Source organism: Eupeodes corollae, chromosome 2 (assembly GCF_945859685.1).
Source record: "Eupeodes corollae chromosome 2, idEupCoro1.1, whole genome shotgun sequence".
Lineage (NCBI taxonomy): Eukaryota > Metazoa > Arthropoda > Insecta > Diptera > Syrphidae > Eupeodes > Eupeodes corollae.
Window position 1 is genome coordinate 57486124 of NC_079148.1, and position 22663 is coordinate 57508786.

Consider the following 22663-nt stretch of genomic DNA (forward strand, 5'->3'; position numbering starts at 1 on the left):
GAAAAAAAAAACACACGCACACAATTTGCATGTATTAAAACGTAAAAAAATAGGTCTTAAAGGTAAACAGAAGTGAGTATATGTACAATGTACATACACGTGTATCTTTGCAATTTTATTTCCCATCTACATAAATGTATTTGTCCTATTTCACGGCTGAATTCACAGTGGGACAACGTAACAACCAAATTGGAAAAAACAGAAGACCGAAGTCTTTTTAAAACGACAACTTATACCACAAGCTAATAACGTAGTATGAAATAAACTTTTAAACACCAACCCTTTGCTTTGTCATAATATTTACAATAATTTGTCCTAGCATTCTTGTGGTTACTGCCACGCCTATTTTACTCACAATTTTGCACATAATTGCAAATCGCTCAATTTTATGAAAATTAATCTAATTATTTTGTAGATCTTGGACATCATAGTTCAATATTTTTATAGTGGGTGGTTACATTTTAAGGGCTGATGTTAAATGTGGAGCACACCTAAACGTCAAGTTTTTTTTTCTGTATTTCATTTGACTTTTCTCAATTTCAGAGTAATACAATTGGAACCATGGAAAAAGATAAACTATTAAGCAAAGCGTTAAAGTTATTCAGTAGTATTATGAAAATGCATATCAGGAATTTCGTTATTTTGTCGGCAACTTTATTTTCTTGGAACAAAACATGTTAATAAATTCAAAGTGGTTTAAATATTCGTTCCATTACGAAAGGAGGATGTATCTAATATCCTTAAAATTCTCAAGGAATGTGTTTTATGGAAAATTTTCCAATTTTCGTATACAAATCATCCCACTGTGCAACAATGGCGACAATGTTTCACTTGAAAGATTTTCCTGGGAACGAAATTTGTGGCGATGGAGTCAGAGTTACCGAATAAAATCCCATTTGCATATTTAATAGATTATATATGATGAAACCGCACCGGAGCGGAGGGTGCACAACCCTCGTTTGCTCACCTCTATACCTCTCTATCTGTACCTACCTACCTATCTACACTATACCTATATCTGCATCGATTTAAGCAATGCAGTAGACCATATCGAAGTGAAGTCCCATTTTGAATCCACCTCGATATGAAGAATATAATATGAATGAATTCGATGGAAGTTCTTATACCAAGAATTGTGAGTGTGGGGGGAAGCGGTTGCAGGAGCGGAATCGGGATCATCGTTCCCTAAAATTATTTTGATTGAAAGGGTTCTTCATTTCGGTAGGTGGGTTTAAGATAGAGAAATGCTTAGAGAAAGATACAATAATTTAAACAAAGTTAACCCGATGGCTCCTCTGGGACAGGGGTTTGATGGGACTGGAACTGGAACTGAAACTGGGATTTAGAAGGTGCGACTGATTCGGAGAGTTTGTGCTTGATGGAAAATCGTTTACGGATGTATGCATGGTGGGTTTCTGGGAGGGGTGAGCTATTTGAAGTTCGCTCCGCTTGAACGGAATAGGAAGGTAAACCTATACTTGGACCGGGTGATGTCAGGATTAATGAAGCTTGACAAAACATGACTATTATAGGAGAGTATTATTCTCGAGTGTCTTTATGTGGGAGCGTACAAATTCAACAGTTGTTGTTTTTATTGTGAGGTATAGGAATGTTGTTTTGGTGCGAGACAAGAAAATATAGGGACAGAAATAATTATGGTTTCATGGTTCACCTACAATAGATATAATGCATGCGTCAATTACCTGAGTCCTGCAATTGTTTAGCTGCACATTCTACACATTCGGCACATTCGGTGCATACGGGCTGTGAATCGTCATCTGGTGAATGTGGCTGTAGTTGGTTTGGCTGCGGTGACTGTTGGGGCTGTATGGCAACTCCTGATGGTGCATGGGGTGGTAGTGGCTGTGCAGTAGCATGAGCAACTACTGGTCCTGAGGGTTGTTGTTGGCCGGCGGCTGCGGCAGTGACGGCTACTTGTCCTGGTGCCGCTGCTGTTGGTGCCAAGGGTGGGAGTGGTGACTGCGATTGTGTTGGATTGCTATTTCTAGCCGCCAGCATTGCGGCACGTTGCTGTTGTAAGCGTTGAATAACTTGCAATTGCTGAATATGCTGTGCACCGAAAATGTGCCCACTAAGGGCACCGCCAAGTGAGTTTTTCAGCCCATTGTCTTTGTAGCCGTCGGGTGGGCTTAGTGCGGCTTCGTCCACAAAATCAATTGGCGGTGCAAATTTCGGACTCTGCAAAAGATACAAAAAAATAAAAAATAAATTTCAATGAAACAAACGCACACACTTTAATGTCTTTAATGCGGTAATTCATCCGTCACCATAGTTGGTTTTGTTGGTAGTAATTTTGGCGCAAACAGAATTAAATAATTCGATTGTAATTAAATGATATGAATAGCGTATAAAGCATTACTTGCTTAACCCTGATATGCAATGCACACAGCGCGTTTCTGCCTTGTATGCGTGGCGCTGATACTTTATAATAAATTACGATTAAATCAGGAACATTAATGGATAATTGGATATCGATACTCGTTTACCAAGAGAAAGTGGATAAACTATATTGGCAAAGCTTGATATTGATTGGTTTTACTGTATAAATATACATACATACATATTTAAAAAAAGAAAAAACAAACTATATATACGTACGTCAGAATTGCAGGATCTATGAAGTACATACATAAATTAGAATTAATTAGATACTTATTTTTGGGAAGAATTTAGTACCTAAGCGCATCGTTGTTTTATGCTAATTGGTAATATTTTCTATTGGTAGAAAAATATGTAGTCAAGCTGTAAGCCTTGAACAGCAGTTCAGTCTATCTTTTCGCATTAGTTAATTTTCAATTTAGCAATTAAAAAAGATGCTGGGATGCTTACCTAACTGATAAGATAAACAAAGTTGGAACTCAATATATTTCCTTTTTTAGTTGTGTTTGTAGGTTTTATTTATTAGGTCAATTGGATTATATACAAAAATCAACTTAAAAGTTAACAACAATATTTTGCATATAATAAAATAAAATGTCGTTGAAGCCAACGTCCCTAAAATGGTATCCCAAACGTACGTATCTTTTAAAGTATTTAATTATTGACACACAAGCATTTCTAAACATAAAGTCTTTTTTAAGCCTCTAAAAACATGTTTTGTTGTTTACTTTTTGTTCAGGTGTGCTTGCATGTTTTTAGTAATGGATTCAAGTTAAAAATTTAATTAACAAAAAAGTACTAATATTTTCTAACAAAATTATTGGCACATTTTTATTTAAGTTAAAAACGATCGCCAAATTATAATCTTAGGCATGCTCTTCTGTTTAACAACAGGGGATAATTTATTTGGCATTATTATTATTATTCCAAGCTTTATTCACTCATTGATACTTTAAAATTTACAATAATTTTATAATTACCATTTGATTGAATATATTTACATTACATTTAAACATGTTTGTGTACGTAAAATTAATTAAATTACAAGAAACAAATAATTCAATCAAGGTTTAAAACTAATTTAAATATATACATTATTTGAAAAGAGAGGTATAATTTTAGGTTATCTGAGAATAAGCCTCCCCCAGACTTCTCCATCTTCTTCTATCTAGTGCTTCTTTCCATTAAAGTGGGCATATTTTTCGGATGTCATCCTTCCAGCGTTTATGTTGTCCACCTAGGCTTCTTTTGCTTTCTAAAAGTATCCATTCGGTTACTAATTTTGTCTATCGATTATCAGGTGTACGTATTACATGTCCTGCCCATTCCCATTTGAGTTTCTTAAGCCTGTGTCTAACGTCTTCAAAATTAGTTTGACTACTTATATTCTGATGGTCATTTCAGTGTTTTTCGTGACTTTCCAAGTTTGGCACCAATAGGTGAGGACTGGAAGAACTGTTGAGTCAAACACATATTTCCTTGTTTTATTCGAAATATTCAATGTAAGAAGATGCTTAACGTTCCAGAACTGCCTCCAAGCGTTCGTCATTCACTGCTCTTTATCCTTTTTTTTGTCTTTGTCTTTGAATGAGATAATCTGACCAAGGTATGTGTAGTCTTCAACGTATTCTAATATATTGTTATTAACACTAACTGGATCAGAAGCACTGATCTAAATGTCATAATTTTAGTTTTCTGTTTCCGCATTCCGAGCACAGTTCGTTCAGCATCGTTTGAAGTTCTTCACTGCTGTTTGCGATAATTATAATGCCATCGGAAAATCGGAGGTTTGAGAGACATTTACCATTTATCTTCAATCCTTTGTCTTCCCAGTCTAGCTTTCTAAATACTCCTTCTAAGGCTGCGGAAAAGAGTGCTGGTAAAATTGGATCTCCTTGCCTAACACTTCGCGATATTTTAAAATCTGATCCGATGCATTCCGTTTTTATGTGGGATGTGCTCCTGTCATACATTTTCTTTAGGATTCGAACTATTTTTTCGTCTACACCTTGATTGAGAAGCGCCTTCCAAATAAATCTCTGCTCTACTGTGTCAAACGCTTTTGCAAAATCGATGAAGGCAAAGTATATTGTGATGTTATACTCTTTGCATTTTTCTATTATTTGATTAACGGTTTGCAGATGATCTATTGTTGAAAAACTTGCTCTAAAACCGGCTTGTTCAAAAGGTTGACTTAAATTAAGAGTGGTTTTCATTCTCTCAAATAAACACTTCGCAAAAACCTTGTATATCGATGATATTATGCTTATCGGGCTATAATTGTTGATATCGTCCCTGTTCCCTTTTTTATGTATGAGAATTATTTCCGATTTCGTCCATTGGTCTGGGACTTCCTCGGTGACCAAAACCTGATTGAAAATAGTAGTCAACCGAACTTTAGGTATTTAGCTAATATCCCATTGTTTCCTTTGCTTTTTTCATTCTTTAAACTATTTATTGCCCGTTCTATTTCACTTTTGAGAAATGGCGGAAAATCTTCTTCCTGATTTTGTCGCTCTAGAAATATATCATCAGTGTCTACTTTGCGTGTTTTGTATAGATCAATGTAGAAGTTTGTAGCTTTTTGGTTAATATTCTTCCTTTCGTGAATTCTTACCATTATCCGCCATTGCTGTTATCCACTCTTTTTAATCTTGGATTGCATTCTTTTCCTTTTTTATTGATCTCGTTTCTTCGATTACTGTCTTTAAGAGGTTGTCATTGAATTTTTGGATGTCTTCTTGACAACGTTTCTTGATGTTCTTCCTTATATTTTTCAGATCCTGTTTTTCTTGGGCATTCAGATTGGTCTTTTTTGGAATACTATCACGAAATGCTATCATATTTAGAGTTTCACTCGATAGTTTTTGCGGTTTTTGAGATATAGCAGTAAGAATATACCTGTCTGCATATTCTTTTATAGTTTTTTCCTGTAGTTTTATGAAGTTGTCTAGTTTTATGGTTGATTAACAACTCCGCGCGTACTATCCGATGGTCTGATTCGAATTGAAAGTTATTAAGTACGGACACATCTTTAAGGATTGATCTTTTATTGCAAAGAATAAAATCTATTTGGTTTTTGTATTTTTGGCCTGGTGAATTCCAGATCCATTGATTTTGCGGTTTCTTTTTAAATAACGAGTTTCCAAACATAAGTTTTTGTTGCCAAATATATTGAATAAGACGACTACCTCTTTCATTTCGAATACCGTAGCCATATTCTCCCATAATGGTTTCTTCGCCATTTTTCATGAAACCTAATTTAGCATTGAAATCACCGATTATCAGTAAAATCTCTGTTTTAAAGTGCGCTGTCGCTTTTTTCAGTGTCTTGTAAAAGTGATTCATCTCCTCATCAGTTGCTTTCTCAGTATGATGGATAGTTACAATTCTCTACTTTAACTTTCATTCCTATTATCCTATTGTTAAATCCTCTAATTTCTTGAATATTCTTTTTTAACTCTTTGTTTATAAGGAAACCGACGCCATAAAGACCTTGTTTAGTTCCGAAGTAAGCAAATATATTTCCGTTGTTGAGTTCTTGTATGCTTTCGCCTTGTCGTCTTACTTCTGATAAACCGATTATACCCCAGTGCATCCTATTAAGCGCGTTTTCTAGTTCAACAATTTTTTCTGCGTATTATTATTTAGCATAGATTATACCAATTTGTTCGTGAATTCAGTGTGTGATGTTAACCATATTTATATGTCTTGGCCCGGTATTTCGGTATCATTATTGTACTGGATTTGAACGATCGCGAATGATTTAGCTTTATGACACGTTTTTGTATGGTCTCTTTTAAAATTCCTTTTATAAGTTTGTCATAATGTCGTCAATAAAAACCAACTTATCAACTTATCTCATAACTTTTATTAGCATCTCAGTTCTAAGGACGAACTTTACGCCAAGCATTTTCAAAGCAGGACACACATGATTTTCCATGGTTATCCATATTAAGGATTGCTTTTTGATTTGATTCTGTGATTCTTTTTTGTTAATGGTCGTTTTTTATACATTTTTATTTAAAAAAAATGTTTTAAAGAAACTGGTTGCCGAGCAAGCTAGAATGGTTTTTATTAATTCAAATAAAAACAATTTTTATTTGAATTAGAATAAACGCTTTTAAATTTAAGTAACAGATACAACCATACCCTGATTGGTGGTGATATTAATGTTAATCAACTCAAAAACAGTGCCATGTCTCGATTATTTGGTTATTTTTGTGATAAATTTGGTCTTTCAGTCATCAATAATGTTTGGCCAACTTGTTTTCAATCTCAAAATAATCCGTCGTTTATTGATATGTTCTTAACATCCTCAAATGATAAAGTTATTTGATTTTAACAAATAAGGCCTACTTCTGACTTTATTCCTGACTTTTTATTTTGTTCATTTAAATTTGATGTTAAACACTCGAGAAAGCCTCGAACCTTTAGTTATCGGTCAGATAGATCAGTAAACCTGACTGTTATACAAAATAATGTTCATAATAATGGAATAATATAGGTACTTTATATAACAGATGTTTCAACTTAAGTTTCGAATATATTCCACTAGTACAAAAAATTATTAAATGTAAAAATTGCCCTTGGTATAACTTAAAATGCTTATTCTTAAAGGGTTCAGTTTTACAGCTTTTAAAGCTCAATCTCTCTTTAAACTTTGGAGAAACCTAAAGGAAATTGGTGTAGCTAGGGACAAAAACTCATCTAAATGCTCCTTAGACTCACAAGTGCTGAAGTCGGTATTTGTTCAACCTATGCCTAGCTCCACACGTAATTTGCATGTTAGTGAAACTGATAATGCTTTCGAATTTAATTGTGTTTAGTTTTATGAATTAATTACTGCTATCTAGTCGATTCACTCTAATGCTGCAGGTTCGGATTACATCCCTCCAAAGTTTATTAAATTAATTTAACCCGTCACCACTACTACACATAATTAATTCATCAATACTGAGATCCGGAGCAATGGAAAAGTGCAATAGTTCTACCTATTCCAAAAAAGAGGAATGCAATTGAACCATCTGACTTTAGGCCAATAAGTTTACTTCTATTTTTCAGCAAAGTTGCAGAAATTTTTTTGGCTGACCAAATAATAACTTTTTTGTAACTTCATAACCCCTTAACTAAATGGCAATCAGGCTGTGAATCTGCTGTTTTGAAGGTCACAACAGATTTTAGTGAAATTCTGGATCGTGGACAAATCGGTATAGGGCCTTTGCTTGACTTTTCAAAGGCGTTTGACAGCAAAGACCACTATATCCTTTTGTCCAAGTTAAGCAATAAACTCAATTTTTCAAGGACGGCCATTAAATTTTTTCAGAGATATTTATTAATTAGAAGTCAAACAATAAAAATTGAACTCAGAAAATCGAGTCCCTATAATATGAACAGCAGAGTTCCTCAGGGTTCAGTTCTTAGAACTCTGTTGTTCTCTATATTCATCAATAACTTACTTATAGTGTTGTTCAACATTCTTTTGTAGATATGTAGGTTAGGTTGGAGTGGCTGTCCAGATGTCATTGAACCACGTAGACCTCAAGGGTCCATTGTGATACCACTAATGAGGTTACTCATGGGAGAGTAATGAATTTAAACAAACCATTTTGTACTTTTAATAAAGTTAGAGAGACGTTTTGTGTCAATCGTTGCCAGTTCACTGGTGTTATCGAAGAAGGGATTACCGAGAAAGTAATTCCTTCTAATGGAGAGTGCTGGACATGTACATAGAAGGTGTTGGACTGTTTCCTCTTCCTCCTCGTCCATGCAGCTTCTACAGAAGTCATTTGTGTAAACCCCTAGCCTCAGAGCATGTCTTCCTATGAGGCAGTGTCCCGTTATTACTCCAATTGTAGAGCTTATACTTTGTCTGCTCAGTGATATCAAGCTTTTTGACCGTTTTAAGTCAATACTTGGCCATATTTGCTTGGTTGCTAGGCAGGTGGTACTTTGTGACCATCTAGCATTTGTTGTTTCTAGAGCATATTGCTTGAGAAGATATTTGCATGTAGCAATAGCAAGTGGTGTTCCTATTTTATGTTTTTGTCTAACATAAGGCAGAAGTGTTCCTTTTTTTGGCGAGCTCATCGGCTTTGCAATTTCCCGGAATGTCTCTGTGGCCCGGCACCCAAATGAGGTGAATGTTAAACTGTTCCGTCATCTCATTCAGATATGATTGACAATCGTGGACGGTGTGTGGAGACAGACGCGAGAGATTTAAGAGCGGCTTGGCTGTCTGAGAAGATTCGTATATCCTTACAAGATATAACGTTTTCTTTGAGCCAGGATAGTGCTTCTTTAATCGCCATTACTTCTGTCTGGAATACACTACATTGATTGGGAAGTCTATAGGATAGACTGAGATTCAGTTGTTCTGAAAAGATACCACTTCCAACTTCCAGTGCTGCGGTTGGTGTTGTGCGAAGTGCTCCTGTGATGCACATACCTGCTGACCGCTGGACTTTAATGAGCTTATTTAGATTTACCATCTTGTCCAGTGCGGTCCACCATACGACGGCTCCATAAATGAGTATCGGCCTGATTACCGAAGTGTATAGCCAGTGGGTTATTTTTGGGGAGAAGCCTCATTTTGATCCTATGATGGCTTTTTTACAAGTAAAAAGCGCTAAAGCAGCCTTTTTGACTCTTTCATCAATATTTGCCTTCCAATTTAGTTTTTGGCTAAAATGAGGCCCAAATATTTAGCTTGATCGGAAAAGCTTAATGGTATTATTCTAATCTTGGGTGGGCTAATCTGAGGAACTTTATATCTTCTCGAAAAGAGTATTAATGCTGGTTTGTGTGGGTTGACGTCCAATCCACATTGCTTAGCCCACTTAGTTAGCCTGTTTAGGGCATTTTGTAGGAGTTCCGAGAGAACTTGGGGGTGCTTCCCAGATACGGATATCGCAACGTCGTCAGCATAGGCAATCACCTTAAAACCCTCTGCTTCCAATGCTGTAAGTAGGTCGTTTACTACCATGTTCCATAAAAGAGGCGAAAGGACTCCACCTTGGGGAGTGCCTCGATTCACCGATCTGGTGGTAGTAAAACTTCTCATGTTAGAAATTATTGTCCTGCTTTTGAGCATGAGACTTATAAGATCTATGAGTGACTTCTCTAATTTCAGCTTATCCATTGCTGTTGTGATCGCCTGGTAACTGACGTTGTTGAAAGCTCCTTCAATATCTAGGAACGCTACCAGGTTATATTCTTTGTATTCGAGGGAATGTTCAATAGTACGTACCAGCGAGTGAAGTGCTGATTCTACTGATTTTCCCCTAGAGTAAGCATGTTGAGCTGTGGAAATGAGACATGGTTTTAAATTATGTCTGATATAAATTTCAATCAATCTTTCCAAGGTTTTAAGAAGGAAGAATGAAGATATGTAAGTAGATGATGTTATTATCTACAAATTTTGTGATCAGAGTAACTTGGGTTGCTGTGTTAACCAAATAAATAATGGACTTAGTTATTATTCAGAAATGAGAGGTTTCAAATAAATTGCTTCCTAATCTTTCAAAATTAGTAAGCATGCATTTTTCTCGGAGACAAATTAATAATGAAAACCTTCCTATGACAATTTTAAATGGACAAAGTGTTGAGTATGTGACTAAAGTAAAGTTTATCAAATACGTAATTATTTAAAATGTTGTGATGAAATCTCTTATGCCATACAAAAAATATATGGTACACTTAGATCCTTGAGACCATCATCTCACTTCCTTGATTCAGATATAAAAAACATCTTGTTATGAGTTTAATACTGCCATTCTTTACTTATAACTCGTCTGTTTATCAAGATTTAGATTCAGAATGAAAGCGAAAATTAAATTTTGCTTTCAATGATTGCATTCACCTTTGACATACCACGATTTGTCAGTGTTTCTCATTTTCAAAATTCTCTTGTAAAACTATCTTAAACAGAAAAATGTGAAACTACTTCACAACATAATACATACAAAATGTCCGAGCTACTTGGAAGAGCTACTTCGGTTTGCCCACCCATAGAGAGGCTTTCGAATAATATTACCGCGCTTCTCACATAATATTGCGGAAAGATCATTCTTCGTGTCTGTAGTTCGTTTGTGGAATATTCTACCAATCGAATTGCAGAGAATAATCTCATCAATTTTGTTCAGGGAAAGGATATCTTTGTTTTACCAAGCTTTTTGAAATTAATTCTATATATTAGTTTTACTCTAACTTTATGTAAGTATGTATTAAAATTAAATTTTTGTGTACAATTTACATTTTAAGTATTCGTGAAACATGTACACCTGGTAACTGTAAATTTTCATGCATCTAAAAGATTCATTATCTTGTTGCAATTAGTAAATTTAATAAATAAATACAAATACATTGTTTTAAACTCTCTTTCAACCAACATATCCTTTCTAATTAGAAAAACCCTTTAAATTACCCCTTTAAAAAATATTTAAAATGTATCTTACAAAATTAAGATTTTGCCAGAGAAATATATTTTATGTTAAATTTGTTCATCTTCTTTTGAAAACTCCCAACGTAGCTTTAAAGCTTATGCATAGCTCGTAATATATAGTTAAAATGATATCATGTCATATAATTTATTATACGGTTTTGAAGTAAGCGTTTCAATCTTTCTCTATGTAGATATTGAAATTTATGATACCCAGATCAGGTAGCTCCATATTTTATAAACGATATGTGTGCAGTAAAGTTACTCGGAAACAATCGCCACCCATTTATTAAGTTTGATTTTCATTTTGTGTAAGGAAACAGGAACAAAATGCAAATACACAAACGAGTATATACCAAAGCTACATTTATAGAACGGTTTATAGCATTTATACTTTATACTGATGCCAGATATATTAAAGCGGAAGCAGTATTTTGTGATGAATCTAGACGATACGATAGATGAGTTATGCATTTTGGAAACAATAAACTATTCAATTTCGTAAGTCGATGATGGAGTTTTTGTGGGTTAATGGTTGGTGAACCGTTAAATAAATGTAACTTTTTGTATTAAGTGTAATAGTTATAAACTTCAGTGTTATTGTTTTTCAACTAAAAGAATTAATTAATTAATTACTCTATGGTTTTGGATTTTATATAATATGTCTAAAGAAATACTAAAAAAATCATTTGAAAAAAAACATATTTTTTTCCCTAAAAAAAAACAAAAATGTATGCAATTTATTTTGTTGAGCTTTTTTACGAAATCAAGTACGAGGGACAGAGCTGCATATTTTCCCATTTTTCAAATGTTGGTAATGTTTTCAACCCGTTCTCCTTTTCAAAGACATTAACAAAAAAGAAACAAATATCAGATTTTAACCCATAGAAGGCTATACGGAATCGGTCCGTATTTCTTTAAAAACTATGATGTCTAAACGCTAAAGTAAATGGTGATTGTTCTAGAGCCATGGTTGCTAGTTTTTTCATTTATCAATTAGACAACCATAATGCGCAGAAGTTTTGGCTTCAATTGATTGATTTATTGAAATAAACGTTTAATAACCGCATAATTTCACTTTACGGAACCGTGGTTTGGTCTGCCAGGTTGTGCGAATTAACTCCACTAGACTTTTTCTATAAGGATATGTGAAGTCGCTTACCTACGCCGATAAGCCCGAAACGATTAAACACTTGTTGGACAACATTCACCAAGTAATTACCAATATGGTCGAAAAACTCATGGAAAATTCAACCTCTAGATAAGATTACGTCCTATGCAACCGTAGGGGTTATATGTAAGAAATCATATTTTAAAAAGAATTTCATGTCAATTTTAAAAAGTAGTTTTTTTTTAAATTCCATTTAGTCGATTTATTCTTAGGCTATAACAATTTGTCAACAAAACCCGGAATTGAAGTCTTTGTTTCCTTTTATTTTATGCCGAGTAAGGTTGTTTTTATTGATTTTATTTATTTATCTCAAATAACCTTTTAAATGAGTTTTTGAACATCAGATAAAATAAATCAATTAGGTAGCAAACAGTCCTTAGGCCTACTGACTTACAATTCTCAACCATTCCTGTGAGACAATTCAGGAATGGATGGGACCTACACCATTTACATTTGCCGATTCCGAACTGCAATTTGAGAAAACAGTATATCCTGACAAGAATTACTCTTGCAGGATTTGTCAATTCCTCGCAAGAGGCAGCACCCGTGAAAATAACTTTAGGTGACAAAGACAGGGATTGAACACAAATCGTCTAGAGGGCAAGCCTACGCATGGGTTAGGTTAGGTTAGGTTATAGTGGCTGTCAAAAATGGAAACGGACACACTTAGGCCAGTTTAATGGCCCACTGTGATACCACATGAATCTTGAGGCTTCCTCCTAAGCTCAATGGAACCAGCTTGAGTCCCTTACGAAACGTGAGAGGCTGATTATACCAATATGATTTAGATCGTTTAGATTGTTAAAGAAGAATTCTCCTAGGTAATTCTTGCGAGCTTATATGCGATCTGCTTAGAGAGAGCAAGTACCTTGAACGTTTTAAATACAATGTTGGCCAGATGTTTTTTGTGGCTTGACACGTGGTGATGTTGGTCCACCTGGTGCCTGCCCTCCTCGCAGCGTCTTGCATTAGTAGCAGCTTACAAGTAGCGATTGGTATGCCAGTACTTGCCAAACGTGGTAGAATGGGCTGTACTGTACCGTTCCTGGCGAGTTCATCTACCTTACAGTTACCTGGAATGTCTCTATGGCCCGGCACCCAGCAAAGGTTATTATTAAACTGTTGCTCCATCTCCATTAGAGATGATCGACAGTTATGGCCTGTTATAGTGTTTGTAGAGACAGTGTCGAGAGATTTGATAGCGGCCTGGCTGTCGGAGAAAATACGGATATCAGATGTTGATATCACGTTTTCTTTGAGCCAAGACAAGACTTCCTTAATCGCCAAAAGTTCCGCCTACAACACGCTACAATGATTGGGAAGGCGGAATGAGAGACTTAATTTCAGTCGTTCAGAGTACACACCTCCACCAATCCCTTCTTTGGTTTTTGAGCCATCTGTGTAAAAGTGGATTGACTCATCCTCTAAGAATGTCCTATCCTTCCAAAAAGATCTGGGAGGTATAGAAATCTGGAAATTCCTGTCGAATTGTAGTAGGAGGATGGTGTAGTCTGTGTGCTTTGGAATTGATTCTAAGAACCTTAGAATTACGGAGTGGCCAATGTTGTTGTTAGTCCACTGCGACGAAGCATTGAGGCGAATAGCCGAGCTTGCAGCTATTTGTTTGCTAAATATGGCAGACGGGGTCGTGCGAAGCGATCCGCTTATACATAGGCAGGCTGAACGTTGGACTTTATTTAACTTATCCCTGTTTATACCTTTCCCTAAAGCAGTCCACCATACTGTACGTTAATATCGGTCTGATTACCGATGTCTATAGCCAATGCGTGATTCTGGGTTGTAAACCCCATTTATTACCAAAAGCTTTTTTGCAAGAAATGAGAGCTACAGTAGCTTTTTTTACTCTTTCCTGTACGTTGCGTTTTCAATTTAGTTTTTTATCTAAGGAAAGGCCCAGGTATTTAACCTCGTCTGAGAATTTTAATTGGATTCCTTTAATATAGGGAGGGTTGACAAATGGAATTTTGTATCTCCTCGAAAATAAGACCAGATCGGTTTTGTGTTGGTTAACACCCAGTCCACACCGATCAGCCCAAAGCATTAGTCTGTCCAAGGCATTTTGTAAGAGTTCTTTTAGGATATTAAGATGCTTTCCTGAAACTGCTATAGCAACGTCGTCCGCATAGGCTATCACTCTGAAACCCTCCGCATCCAGACGCATGGTACTACAAGAAAATATTGATCAATTCTTAAAAATCACTGAACTGCAACAAAAGTTTAGTAAGAGTGAAGAAATCAAGAACTATGGATTTCCCGTTAGATTTGTGAATAGCCTGCTTTTACAAAGCATGTAAACGCCTTTTTTCAACAAAACGGCGTTGCACAACGAAATGACAGCAATCTTTCAAGTTTGCTGACGGTGTTGTTTTTTAAAAGAAGTGATCGCAATTTTCCATCAAGACCTTGTGGTTTAGTTTCTTGAGACTTTTTTTTCTAAAGTCTCGTGAAAGATAAGTTCTACGGTGGAATCCGACGCATACTGATAACTTCTCATCCGTCTGTCGATTTTTCTATGACTTGAGCTAAATATTAATCAATATTTGTATTTGTTCTCATAAAACTTGTTTCAAAAACTATTCACATTCAGTTTTTTGTTGTTTCTATAGGTTTTTTTTGTTTTGTTTCCTACATTTTTAGTTGAAAACCAATTTTAATTAATTTGAACAGCATTTTTTAAAGTTTTTAATTCTTCGAAAAAAATATCAATTAAATTATCTTGCGTTGGCCACAAAAATTTGCATACAGTGAAATCATATATTCTGGAAAGATTCAAATAAAAAAGATATTCGAGTCCAAAATATTAAAAAAAAGATCAAAATTTTACCAGATATCAAAAATGTTATTATTCGTTGCATTTATTATTTTCGAGGTAATATCATTTTTTTCAGTACAATATTTGAGGTGACAAATATTTAGTTTTGTGATCGAACTGATTACAATGGTAGGTTAAGAAACTTTTTTTTAACTCATTTAAAAAATAGGAGTTTTAAAAGTCAAAATCAAAAGTCGTATTGGAAAACCCTGTTTAAACCAACAAATTTCATAGTTTATATAAAACTCATCACTCCCTTAAGAAAAATTCGATACAAACTACAAATTTAAAATATGTACTTTTAAGGACATGTAGGTAAATGAAGCCTTCCCCTAAACTTTTTCGGAGTTTCCCCGAAGTAAATACATATGTACATAATGTACTTAATTTTTTTGAATTATCAGTAAGTTGATGTCAATAATAAAATTCAAACACTATGGAGACTATTTGATTTCCATGACTATATTCTTTTACATTTTTAAAATTAAAAAAATCAATCATAATACAGCTGCTAACTTCAAAAAAAAAAAAAAAAAAAAAAAAAAACAAAAACAATTACAAAATAAAACACCACATTGTTATGACAGCACAAATTCCATAAAAATCCAATTGAAGGTGAAATCCTTCTTCGAAGTCCTTGCAGCAGAACGAAATAGCATAGCTCATAGGTATTATCCAATTCACTTTAAAGATATAAAAATAACCCCCAAAAAAAACTACCCTTGTTTGCTCAACTAGTTCAAGGTCACATAGCATAGGTTTTAAATAAATTGATACCCATCCCCTTGTACCTACAAACATACTTACATAGTACACCAAGTTGAAGTTATTGATTACGAAAACAAAGAGGAATTGTTTTTCATCGATATGCTTCTATAGATTTATCGAGTCTCTCAACGTGCCACATGTGATTCGATGTAAATCATCTGCGTATCGATATCAACACACAATAATATTATTTGAACAAGAGTAAATCATTGATGGAAATATGTATTCAAAATAAAAAAAAATATTAATTTCCGTTTTGAGACAAATGGGGGCTAAAAGTTTAAACTTGCAAAATCGTATACATCCATCTATGGGGATGCACTTAGTCGTAAATTAAAAATATTTATACACATTGTTCAGTGGCATACATTCGAAATTTAATTCGGTTTCGCTTCGAGGGTTATTTTAAGGCGTACAAAAATATAGACCTATTGTATGTTTGAAACGATTCTGTACTCTATTCTCGTAGTTGTATAGGTTTGGTATATTCTTCAAATGGAAATGCAAATTACTTATGTATAAATTGCACATCATCACTTCGTGTATAGGTTAGGTATCCAAGTAAATGTGATATATTGTCTTTGTTTTAATTTTAGAATTTATATACCTACTCGTATTCGTATTCACTGTTCTGACCGAATGAGTTGTCATTTTTTTATTTTTAAAACTGTTTAATAATAGAAGTGTGCAGTCATTCACGAAAAATAGAATTTTTAAGGAATTTTCCATTTTCAACAAATGAAAATTGCTCTTTTCATTTTGTTACTGGAATGAAAAATGTGCACATTCTATTTGCAATTTTATACTCAATTTCAGAGCAGACACATGTGAAGAGAAAATGTTCAAATTAAAATTTAAGTTTTGTATTCTGAATCGAAGTTTGTGTTTGTTTCAAAACATATATTTAAGTTTTGTGTCAAATCTAGCATTCCTGATTTTTTGCTGACTTGGTAAACACAAGTTTGTTAGTATTTTGTTTAGGTATTTGAGCACGACTTATTTTGGATTGGGTTGTTCACAGAACATTTTGTTAAGCCAACCCTATGCCGTGAGAATAATAATTTAATAAGCTTTAATTAAAATCATAAACCGACTTAATAACATAAGGGATCAATTTTCTACACTTACCAAAAACTATACATTTTAAATGCAGACAACCATGGGTTATGTTAAGTTTTGGTTATGCAACCCTTTATTGTTTTTAGCCAAAATTAATCAAATAACTTATAAGGGTATATTTACTCCGCAGATCCACTTCCTTAAGCCCGGCAACATTCCAATAAACCAGGATATATAGGATCCGCCAAATAACTTTTTTGTTTTTGAAAATGATTTAAAAACATGGAGGGTAGCTTTGGCTGTGTGGCACGTAGAGCCGTCTTGTTGAAACCAAATGTTTCCAACATCCTCCTCCTCCTTTTTTGAACAAAAGGATAAAGATCGCCATTGACTGTAACATCCCCTCCTTGCTCATTTTCGAATAAAAATGGCCCAATTATGCCTGTGGACCACAACCCGTAACAAACTGTGACTCGTTTTGGGTGTATCGGCTTTTTAGCGGAAGCATAAAACTAGTTATCTGTCGAATCAGACAGGAGCTAAGTATTACCATTCACGAAATAAACACTATTTGAAAAAATAAGTTAAATGACAGACCCTACAATTCGTTACATTAAAATAGCCTTGAAAATGTTCATATTTCTCGACGTGTCAAGGTCCCTAGAATCTAAATAAAAGATATTTAAAGAGATGCCTGTGTGTGCGTTTATATGTTCATTTGTACGTCTGTCATATCTCAAGAACCAGTATACAGATAATAATGAAAAAAAGATACTGAAAGGACTCTCAAGAAAATTGAGTGGGTGGGTTTTTGGTTAACCCAAAATATCTGACGAACCGATAGCGCTAGCGACTTGAATTAAATTTTATATTATATATTATGACGTGATACCAAACTAATACAATTTTTAACAGTTTTTTTGTAAATCAAAAAACTGGAAAAAAATAATTGTACCTCGAATATTTTACAAACATTTAACGAAAAATTATTTAATCTTCAAAGAAATTTCAGATAAAATTTTGAGAAAAATTAAATTGACAGTTTTGTTTTTTACAAAAACTTAATCCAATTATTTTAATACTTTACACAGCCTTCAAAATGATACTCTTTAGGGAATCGTTAAAAAAAATAATAGATCTAAGGAAATAGGAGCGCCGATCTTTGGAAATTAGCTCCTCCTTACTTCTGTACTGTTTTAAATTTCATAAACCTTGCATGTCAGCCAACCCTATACATATTTGATGATATTCAATTTGGTTAAGTATGGTTGCCACTTTAACTACTGTATATTTTGGCCTTGCAGCCAACCATTGTTATAGCCAGGGCCGGATTGAGAGGAGGGCAACCGGGCGGAAGCCCACAATAGAGACTTCGGAAAATTGTTGTTTCAAAATTCAACTAGTAAACATCTTTTCCTTTGATATATATTTTTTTGTCTTTTATCTTTACCAGCCTACATTTATATTAATCTTAAATAACAGAAATCATTCATCTATATTTGTTCACTCCAATCAGGCAATCAGTGAATATCAAAATCACATGAAAATGCTGCAAACATGAGTGCCAAATATAAGGGGATGCAGGCTCTTATTTTGGAGAAAAATCATTTATCGGCGTTCGTACCTTGTTGGGGTCATTCTCTAAATCTAGTGGGAAAGTCAGCTACTGACTCTTGTCCATCGGCTGTTCAATTCTTTGATTTCATGCAAAATTCTTACAAGTTTTTCACAGCAACCACAGAGCAGCACCGAATTCTGATTGAGAAATTATCGGAGGAGAAAAGCGGCCAGTTTTTACTCTTGAAAAAGCTCAACGACACTCGTTGGTCTTGTCAAGCTGAAGCACAAAAGCCTTAGTCAACGGATTCCGAAATCAAAGAAGCTCTAACCAGCATATCTTCCAATAAAGAGCAAAAAGACATTGTGAGGAATGAAGCAACGCAGCTTCTACAGAAGATGAGTGGTCTTAGAACCAGTTTGTTTACAACATTTTGGAACGATATCCTGGAGCGATTCAAAGCTACAAACCAGGTATTTCAAGACCGACCCGAAAATGATTCCTGAATCGGCAATGCGTGCACTACAATCATTTAAATCATTTGTGGAATCTAAACGAAATGATTTTGACAAATACGAGGAAGCAGCCAAAAAAATATCCCATACTGATGAATATGTACAATCACGCACCCGCACCAGAACGAGAAATTTAAGGTTGAATCCGCTCGATTACGGGAAAGCACAAGACGCAAATCTGTGAAAGTGTATCCGGATGATTTAGAGCCTAGTGTTGGTATTGAGTTGGTTCCATTTGTGTCTTTGATTGACTCATACAAAAAGGAAAATGAATATGGAACAGACGAATCGCCGGAACTTTTTACTAACAAATTCACGAAAATAAAAATTTCGGAGCTACATTCCCAAACCTCGAAATTGCATTGAGAATGTATTTGGTTTTGATGGTAACAAATTGCACTGGAGTGCGCTCATTTTCAAAAATGTAAATGCGTCTATCGAAGCACTCTCTCCTGAGCATTGAAAGCGATTTACTCCGAAAACTGGATTTCAACGAAACCATCAACGATTTGCCGGTGAAAAAAGCTCGAAAGGTTCCGTTCGTTAACCCAGGGGGGCTCCACTCCTTTAGTACCCCGAAGCCTCTGGACCACTAAATCCGGCCCTGGTTATAGTTAATTTTTGAGCTACAAAGCGATTAGAAAGCCCTTGCACATGATATCAAAAATAGTAGATTGTATCAAAGTTTAACTATAAGACTATTCAAATGTGACGGACTGTAAGTAGACAGCCCTATAGTTTTTTTTACCAGATTTTTGTAAATAACACTTGAGAGTAATTGAACTCAAAAATGCATTCTTATTTTGCAATATTTACCAGCTTAAAGCCAATTAAAACCAAGCTCAAATTGTTATTCCAAAGAAGGGTCTGAATGCGACCCCCACTGATAACTTCGCATCCCATTTGTAGATATGGCTTGCTCAAAACTTTAACCTTCATAACAATATTTTGTGTGAAATAAATAATTTGAACTCAAAATTCTTTGTCTTCATAATACGTCTAAAGTCGAAAATCAATTTCTACTAACTGTTAGTAAAGTTTGTTTTTTATCAATTGTAAAAAACGTTGCATACAATGATTTTGGAGATAAAATCGTTTTTTGTTCGTAAAATATTCGTGGTGATATTTATTTTGTATGAATACAAAAATAACATTTTTTTTCAAAATTTTATTAGTTTGGTCACAGTATATAATTCAAGTCGCTTTCGTTACTGGCTCGTGAGATATTTTGGGTTGTTTAAAATGTTCACTTTTTTAATTCATAGGGTAAAAAAATCCACCCACTCAATTTTTTTGACAGTCCTTTCATTATCTGTATTACAAAATATTTTTAAAGTAGAAATAAAGCTTCCCGAACGTACCTACTCACGCACCCACAGATGTCTTCAAAAATCTTTTGTTTAGACTGTAGGAATCTTGCAACGTCGAGAAATGTCAAAATTTTTAATTCGACAATTTGTTTAATTTGCAAAAAAATATGCAAGAAGTATTGGAATACAGGCCAAGCTATTGTTTACATTATTTGTTCCGTCAAGTAGTTCACTTAAATGCACCCTTTAACAATTAACCAAACAAAACTTGGCGTTCATGACAAACTTTAAGACCCTCTGATACAAATAAATTTCCATTTGTTGCTGAAAAGTCTCTACGAATCCAAAGTAGTTTAAATCACAAAAAAGTTTTGTTTACCTCGGCTATATCTTTGTAAATAGTACTCTATACATAGATTAAATAAAGACCAACCCAATAATAACGTTAATGTGCAAATATATATTTAGGCTAACTCTTAAGTTCTACAATTAAGGTCAAACCGACAACAAAGTTAAACTCTTTTGACAAGTAGTGTTTGTGGAAAAAAAGACCACCAGACAAAAAGAAACACCTAAATGTACCACTTTATTTTCGAAACAACTTCATTTTATTTTGTTTAGTATTTATTACGATCTAAAACACTTTGAGGGCTGTTTGGACATTTTCAAACCATTTATAAAAAAAAGTGTTAAAGAAAACAATCGGACTTCAATAATCTTAGAAACCCGACAGTATATTCGCTTTACCTACATACAACCCTTTTATCTGCATTCAATCTGACAGAAAGAGGTCAGAAAAAAGTTCAAAAAAATGTTACATGTGTCTAAAGGCCGTCGGCAAGGTTATCAATGAACATACATATATAGAAAAAACTGTTGGCCAAATTGTTGTCCTTTGTCGTTTTTCATAGAAAATAGAGAGAGAGAGAAAGATAGGGAGAACATAGTCCTTAACAATTGATGACGATTATCTGATATCAGGATCAGGTAGCCCAGTTTGCTTTAATTGATGATGAGCACATTATTTTGATTACAAAAACATTAAACCACAACGACCGTCCAAACAAGCCTCCTATATCGCACATAATTTGTCAAGTTTTTTCCTTCTTTTCTAGCCAGGTATCTATATCTAGTCGTATGTGTATAACCAAAGGTAAGGTATACCAATAAAGAAATCAAGACAAAGGGCTGTTTTTGTTGTGGAGTGTTGGCAAATAAAAAATCGATTGGGCTTGATTCAACACTTTCCGCCTACGTTTGTATAAGACATGTATATTCAGTCAATAATGTGTATGTGTTTGTGTGTTGATGTTAGTGTATGCGTGTCATGTTTTATAAAGCTCGCTCTTTTTTTTGATGGCATGTCTAACACAAAAGAATTGAGATATGCGTTCTTACGCGTTTCTATGCGTCGTTGCTCGAAACGGCAGAAAAGCTCAATTCTTTTTTTTGATTTTGTATTTCAGACTCCCCATCGTCCTCCAGACTAACATATGTTCTGAAGGACCTAGGTACACATCAGCGCCAATATATGTACACACCACAATTTTCTACCCACCCATCAACCCCCGTCACCATCCTTCCCAGCCTACCATTTCAAATGGAAAAAGCCAACAAAGGGCGAGAAAAACTTCAAGTTTATTTATATTAACCTATACATGAACACAGACATTGGAAGGTATACCTAAATAAGTGTGTATATCTTAAGTGTACAGCTAAAACCTGCGGGGGTGCTTTCGGGCCACATCCAATCAACCTATACTCACTCGTCCTCTTTTACTTTTTTTTTGTTTATTTTTTCTGATTTTTTCATATCATTAAATTCTTAAATTTCAAGCGCTAAAAGAAAAAGATGATTTTATGTAAAATAAGAAAGAAAAATACAAACAAGAGGATTTTTATCGATATACCTACATAGTTAAGAAAATGTACGACAATAGCTGTCTTTACCTTGAACTCCTTACGAAGTCTGACGTGTATACAACAAAAATTACCCACGTATCCTGCTGTTGCCTTGGGGCTATAATATTTATGATTTTTAGATAGGTAAGAGGCATAAAGCGAAAAAAGGTTTGAAATTAATTTATCTAACCCTCTTTGCGGCTTTAGACTACTTTTTTTTGTTGTAGCCCACATCGATTAAAATTGATGTGAATACATAATGTCTTTAATATGATAACTAATTTACAGTTTATATAGAAGATTTAACTCCTTGTTCTTCGAGCATTGGGTTGGTCCTTGTTTTTATGTTGAGAATGTTTTAAGAGCCAGGCGAAATCGAGATCGAAATGAAATAGATATGGGCGTAACACAATTGAAAATATTTTGCTCTTGCTTTTGTAATATATTTGAAAAAGTATTTTTATAGTACATGACATGATATTAAATAAATTGTTTTGAAAGTAAAAACAAATGTCGTTCACAGATTTTAAATCAATCAAATTCAATGGAAGCAATAACCTATAAACAGGAAAACTTTTGGGAGTAAGTAAAAGCAAGTTAAACAAAATGGATCAATTTAATTTTTTAAATAATAATTAGATTAAAGTTTGATAATACAACATTTTTCAATAAAAGGATTTGGTATACAAGATATAGTGTTGGACAAA

The 22663-nt window shown here is 34.3% G+C and overlaps 1 protein-coding gene across 6 annotated transcripts in view; it reads right to left on the reverse strand.

Moving 5' to 3' along the window:
- LOC129944400 (uncharacterized) overlaps window positions 1–22663 on the reverse strand; it is a 104413-nt gene that overhangs the window by 41759 nt on the left and 39991 nt on the right. For all 6 annotated transcript variants that reach the window (XM_056053801.1, XM_056053799.1, XM_056053798.1 and 3 more), the window contains exon 2: window positions 1704–2199. In XM_056053801.1, the coding sequence (XP_055909776.1) occupies window positions 1704–2199 (496 nt within the window). The remainder of the gene's footprint in view (window positions 1–1703; window positions 2200–22663) is intronic.